This window comes from Poecilia latipinna, unplaced genomic scaffold (genome assembly GCF_001443285.1).
Source record: "Poecilia latipinna isolate Pla-1442-1.1 unplaced genomic scaffold, P_latipinna-1.0 Scaffold1184, whole genome shotgun sequence".
NCBI classification, from domain to species: domain Eukaryota; kingdom Metazoa; phylum Chordata; class Actinopteri; order Cyprinodontiformes; family Poeciliidae; genus Poecilia; species Poecilia latipinna.
In genome coordinates this window covers 9,586-15,983 of record NW_015113800.1, presented here as the reverse complement: position 1 = coordinate 15,983, position 6,398 = coordinate 9,586, and the positions used below count along the sequence as shown (strand labels likewise).

General features: G+C 38.6%; 2 protein-coding genes across 2 annotated transcripts in view; both read right to left on the bottom strand.

Moving 5' to 3' along the window:
- The window catches only part of LOC106960401 (olfactory receptor-like protein OLF4), a 4,299-nt gene extending 3,793 nt beyond the window's left edge, over positions 1-506 (bottom strand). Inside the window, exon 1 of the mRNA XM_015053484.1 lies at positions 2-506. Within this exon, the coding sequence (XP_014908970.1) occupies positions 2-381 (380 nt within the window). The 5' untranslated portion in view covers positions 382-506. The remainder of the gene's footprint in view (position 1) is intronic.
- A 992-nt stretch (positions 507-1,498) lies between these two features.
- LOC106960399 (olfactory receptor 8A1-like) lies at positions 1,499-3,262 on the bottom strand. The gene has a single exon (XM_015053482.1). The coding sequence runs from the start codon at positions 3,069-3,071 to the stop codon at positions 2,079-2,081; it is 993 nt and encodes a 330-aa protein (XP_014908968.1). The 5' UTR covers positions 3,072-3,262; the 3' UTR covers positions 1,499-2,078.
- Positions 3,263-6,398: the final 3,136 nt, after the last annotated feature.

Here is a 6,398-nt window from a genome sequence, read left to right as displayed (position 1 = left end):
TGGAAAGCACACAGCTATGTATCTCTCTAGACACAAAACCACCAGTGTGATAACAGAAACGCTGAGTGTGAGGCTGTTAAATGAAACTAAAACCACACACACAGAATACCGCAGAGTTACTCTAAATGAAGGCAGTAAATACATCGACTGATTGTGTGCCAGCTGGATGGTGTCTGAAAACAGAAGGTTAAACAGCAGAATATAACGAGACGTCTCTCGAAACACCTCTTTACTCCTCAAGGTGTACAACATTGTCACATTGATGAAAAGAAACACACAGCATGGCAAAGTCGTCACAGTGGAAGAAAATGCCACCCCTAGGATTCCCTGACGCTCCAGATTAAAAGTTGTGTTCAACTGAGTTTGGTTAGTGGAGGACATTTTAAGCAGATTAAACCCACATAGATCTTAAGCAGAATAAAAATTATTGTACCCAAACACTTATATCATGTTTATAATCTGCATTGTTGTAGAGTTCACATATTAAAGCCACCAATAAAACTGCTATTCACACTCGTTTACCTGGAGAAGGTCTGCATGAATTCCCTTTCTTCACCCAATATTTATCTGATTAGACTTGAAACACCTGAGACTGGTGTGTGCAATTTAATTGGCTAATGTTGTTAGAACACCTGCCTCTTATGTCTTCATGTCCAGCATACCTATATGTGAACTGTAGTGTTTTGTAAAGGGCTATGCCTGTTGTAGTTAAATGCAATCATTTTAATACTTCTCAGTAAGTTATTGGAAAAGCTTTTTGACATGATTGGTCCTAGTCTTACACTTTCATATTCAAGGTTCTACAGAAACTTCATTTTGCCCAGCAACAACCATATTTAGAAAATAATTCTATTTTTGAAAAATTTCAGTGTGACTTTAGGTAGCAACATAGCGCTGTGTATGAGAGCAATGAGTACTAAAGGTACTCGGTGACATTTCTGACGGTTGATGGGTCGGGCCCTGTTGTCTTGGTGTTGCTGGACCTCAGCTTTTGATACTGTTGATTACTCTGTCCTTCTGTCTTGCCCACGCCATTGATTTGCTTCACGTGGCTGCTACTTAAAGTTACTGTAGGTAACTTTTACAAAAATATTTTGTATACAGTTTTTTAAACTTTTAATTATGGCCTGACAGTAGAAAATGAGAGTTAATCTCATATTGTCTCTCCCAGTGGTCCAACTGCCATTTGCAGAAATGCACCACTCCCAGTAAGAAACAACCAATCACAGCCAGGATGAATGTTTTACCAGTGTCAATCAAGCTTATGTATGTGCTGCTCACAACCTTCACCTGTCAGGTGGTCAGCAGCATATGAGCACCTCGGGGGACTGTAATCTAACCTTTCATTTTCACTCTGAATTGATAATACATAGGTTTCTCTCACCGATAATATACATGTTGCCTGGATCCTGTTTAACTTATAAATGACGAACACACTGACAATCCTGAGCATTATCCTCATGTTATAAAACAGTATCTTCAGTCAGAGGCTTCTTCATAACTGTTTTAATACAGACGTTACATGAGATCCTTCTTGCCCACAGCCATGCATGTACAACTCCAAGAAACTTGGATGATACGAGTTACAACATTTAACAACATTCCCAACATTGGATCTGAGGTATTATTGAATTGAATTGAATTGAATTGAAATCTCGCTTCTTTCAACAATTATACGACACATTCAATGTAAAAAAATGCTTTGTTTAAAAAGGTGTTTTCTAAATTAAACCAAAAACAGACTATATGTAAGCTTTCAATGCAGTGATGAGTTAAACTGAACTATAGATTAATAAATCTCACACCATAAAGTATAGAATGAAATGACTTTATAAATGTTTAAGCCTTAAACAGTCTGACAAGGCTAAAAATGCACATATTAAAGACAGCAAAATTTTACTCCTTCCAGTTTTACATACCTTATTGCTACAGTGCAAACTTACAGGGAAACACGTAAAGCAGTGAATAATACAGTTGACTATTAGAATATACTTCAAATATTACAAAAACATGTTTGTGTAAATCTTTTTGCTTTGAAAATTGATGTTGAACACGCTAAATTATAACATTCACAGACATTAAGTAACTAGAACTTTGATGTTTTTCTTGGTTTGCACAGCAGGTTTTAAAACTGAGCCTCTCCACTGACAGCTAAGATTCAACATGAGGATGGGTCTGATAGTCTGGTCTCTGAGGCCATAGATCAGGGAACTCAGACATTTGGGAAGAACAATTATACAGATATACAGAAAGACCTGGATACGCACAGCTTCAACTCTCCCTAGATTCTTTGAGATGGCTATAATCAGTGAGTTGTATATTGTCGAGGACATTGTCAGGCCCATTTGCAGCAGATGCAGCAGCAGGGTTCTTCGAGCCTTGCTGGCTGATGCTTTGTCAGTGGAGGCAGAGTGAGCTGCCACAATGATGCCAGTGTAGGAGAAAGTGACAGTTACACCGCCGAGCACAAACAGAAAATAAGTGAAAGCTCTGTCATATAGAGCAGACACCGGATCGAGAAACACGCTCTCTTTTCCACAAAAATCCATCATCTCTTTGTGCTGCAGGTCTTGGAATGAAAACTTTAACATTAAACTTAATTGTGAAACGACGTGTAATGAACTGACACACCAGATAACACAGATTACCACTCCTGTGTTTCTGATGGTGATGATGGCACTGTGTCTCAAAGGATAGCATACAGCTATGTACCTTTCTAAACACATGATCACCAGTGTAACGATTGAGGCAGAGAGTGTTAAACTGCTGAATGCCGTTAGAGCAGCACAGACCGGATACAACAATGTCAGTCTAAAAGAAGACAGCAGAAACATTGACTGACTTTGTGCCAGCTGCACAGTGTCTGCAAAGAGAAGGTTAAACAGCAGAATGTAACGAGACGTCTCCCGAAACACCTGTTTGCTTCTCAAAGTGTATAGCATGGTCACGTTGATGAAGAGAAACACGGCGCACTGCAATGTTGTCATGATGGAAGTTGTCAGTATCCCCAGAAGCCCTTCACGCTGCAGACTTACAGTGGTATTTAACAGAGTTTGATTAGTAAAGAACATGGCAAGCAAACACTAAAAATATGGGACTGTCACACACACAACACAGTGAGATAATCATAAATACACTTCATTATTAGAACAAAGATAGCTACAAAGATGTCCTAAATTTCTTTCCATCAATATGCCTCCTTTACATGCAAACAGTGCCAGATCTAATGATTGAACCTTCCATTCTATACTATTTATCTGATCAGTGCGGACACACCCCTTGCGTCTCACTACGTTTTTTCCTTCGTCATGTAGTAAGAAGTAACTATCAGTCATGAAGCCACTGAAAACAAATAAACACAATTGTTAGATTTTTTTCTTCAAGCAAAGCGAGTTTAAGTGTGGTTGAATTCCAGCTTTTAATCTTATACGTAAAGGAGTCGATATATAGTCTTTGCACTCTTTAGTTGTACTGCATTTGCTTGTTTTGCCACTCCTAAATGATTCAGCCTTGAACAAAAAATAAATACGAAACAATTTTTTTAACCAATGGTATTAATAAAAAATACTTGTCTGACTGCCTGTGCCAAGTGTAAAATTTGGTGGAGGTGGGATCATGGTGTGGGCTTGTTTGTCAGGAGCTGAGCTTGGCCTCTTAGTTCCAGTGAAAGGATGCTTCCATGGCGAGGTGTTCCAGGCACGTTCCAGCAGGAGGAGACCCAGAGGAACACCAAGGACACGCTGGAAGGACAATTTTTATTTACACACACACACGCACGCACGCACACACAGGACCTTTATCAGAAGCTCTGCCTCAGTTTTTAATTTAGCTTTTATAGGAATGATCAATTAAATAACTGACAAAAATGTAAGTAAATGGCTTGTACAACACTTTTAATAGGTCTTGTACAAGCCAGAGGATCCCAAAGCACTTCACATTACATTCAGTCATTTACCCGTTCATACACTGATGGTGACAAGCTACTGGATAGTAGCCATAGTTGCCCTGGGTCACACTGACAGAGGCAAGGCTGCCATTCACCAGGCCCTCTGACTGTAACCTGCAGGAAGGGAGGTAAAGTGTCTTTAATCCCCTTAACATGTCAAGGACACAAAGATGGAGGCAGACAGAGCGGTCAGTAACCCACTGATCGAGGGATGAACTCCTACCACCATCATCCCTCTAAAAAGATTTTTTAGTGTACAGTGACATGTTCGCTCATTTTTTCTCATTTCGATCCTTTTGTGTTTCAGTGTGAAGTGTGTGACCATGCATTGGATTTACGTTTTAGAATAGTCAGTTGTGCTTTAATTTATCCCTTTCTTTTGAGATACTCTGTAGCAAAAGAAAGTCACATCCAAAAGTTGGATTTCTTTTAGACTTTATTTGTTAGAAGTGTGAGCTGTGTTGGTTTTGTCTTTGGTATGATGTAACTCTGAGGTCTAACGAGTAATGCTCCATGCATTTAGCTCAATCCTCATGATGGCTTATTTAGATACATTAAATATTCATACCCCTACTCATATATTTTTTCAGTAAATATTGACCTGATTGCATCATAAAAATGTATAACAGTCACTTTGTGTCGGTGTGCATAGTTTGAAAAGTTAAATGATAAGGCCACTAGAGCCGATAAAACCTTAAAAAGAGTTACTTGTGGCGAAGTTTTGAAACAATTTTGAGTTTTGCTACTTTGGTACACTTTGGAGAAGTGTTTCGCACAGGGATCTTAATGTTCTCCAGTCTGGAGAGCATTGGAATACTTCTAGTACTCTTCTGGAATACTTGAAGTATTCTAGTACTTCTAGTACACAAAATGTACTTCTGTGCATACTAGTAATGCAAAGACTTGTGGCAAAGGTCATTGGGCCAGAACTCGAACTCATGATGAAAGCCACGTCGAGGGCCATGCAACTCTACCCCTGCACCACAGCAGTGCCCCAAAAGGCAGAAACATTTGATAGAACAGATTTTTGTTCACTGAATGTGTGCATTTCTTACTGAAATATTATTTTATGCTTCGTGTCCATTTGTTACACAATCAATTCATGTTATTGTGTATTTAAAGACACAATCTTGAATTTAATTTAAAAAAAAAGTATAATCAGACATTTTGCCACCCCGCTGCAGCACCTCCTCAGGGATCGTGACCCCCCCATGGAAGAACTCTGGTTTACTGCTTGTTTTTTCCACTGGATTCTCTGGCAGCAAAGAGAGCATCTTCCATAAAAGCCCATGTGGCTCATTTAGACACATTAAATATTTAAGCTGTCGATTCCCTTATGTCCTTTCCAAGTATCAACAGAGATATCAGTGTTTTTGCTTAATTAATCCTAATGGAAATGATGTAATGTGTATCTCTGAACACAATTATGGCAGTTTATGAAGTTCAAATTAACTCATAGAAAATCTTACAATGAAATGTTTGTTTAAAAGTTTACAGTGTTTTGTTACGACCTCAAAAAAATAACTCCACAGTGTTTCAGACTCAGGGCTAACAAAGCAAGCGGTATAAAATCAGCAGTTACTATGAACCATTATTAAATCAGAAGAATTCAGGTTTGTGTTAATACAACTTCAAAGAAGAATCTATCTGGAATGAGCTGCTGTTCCTCATCACTTTGGAAAGACTATAAATCAATATCCATACTTTCTAAGTCCATTATTCTGCAATGAAAAATATTTACTGGAAAACATTATTTATCTATTAAAATAAAAATAATATAAAAATTCATAACTTAAAAGATACAGGAACCTACAAGTTAACTCATAAGGAACAGGGTCTGAAAAAACAGTCTGTGTGCTACACTCAAGATAGAGATTCCTTTGATGCATCAAAGAGTGACGTCATCACTGATGATGTCATTGTTACCATAGGAACTAAACATTCTAATGGTGCATTCACACCAAACACGTTTTGAGTGTCAGGCGAGTCTGCTTTATATTCAAAGTCTATGTGGAGTATTTGATGCGCTGGACACGTCAAACGCTCCAAACGGTTCAAATGGCGCCGCGCTAGACGCTCGAAGAGCGCCGCAACGGCCCTCGACGCGCCTCCACATAGAGTTTGAATGTATGCGCCTGACGGTCAAAATGTGTTTGGTGTGAATGCACCATTATATGTCCAGTGTCATATTAGGTCCACCATATTAGGACCAAAGACTGGTCCTAATATGATGGATTCATTGCTTTGGGTCAGGGGTAATGTTTAGAGGTAAGATGTGAATTAAGGTTTAGTTAATGTTAGGGTTAGTAATAGACTAGTATTGGTTTGGGTTAGGGAAAATGTCTGGGTTTGGCAAAATCACAGCTACTAAAATGAAGGGAAATCAATGCAAAGTTCTAATATGGGTCGAAATAGTTTTGACAAGCCTGTATAGAATTTTGTTTTCTAAATC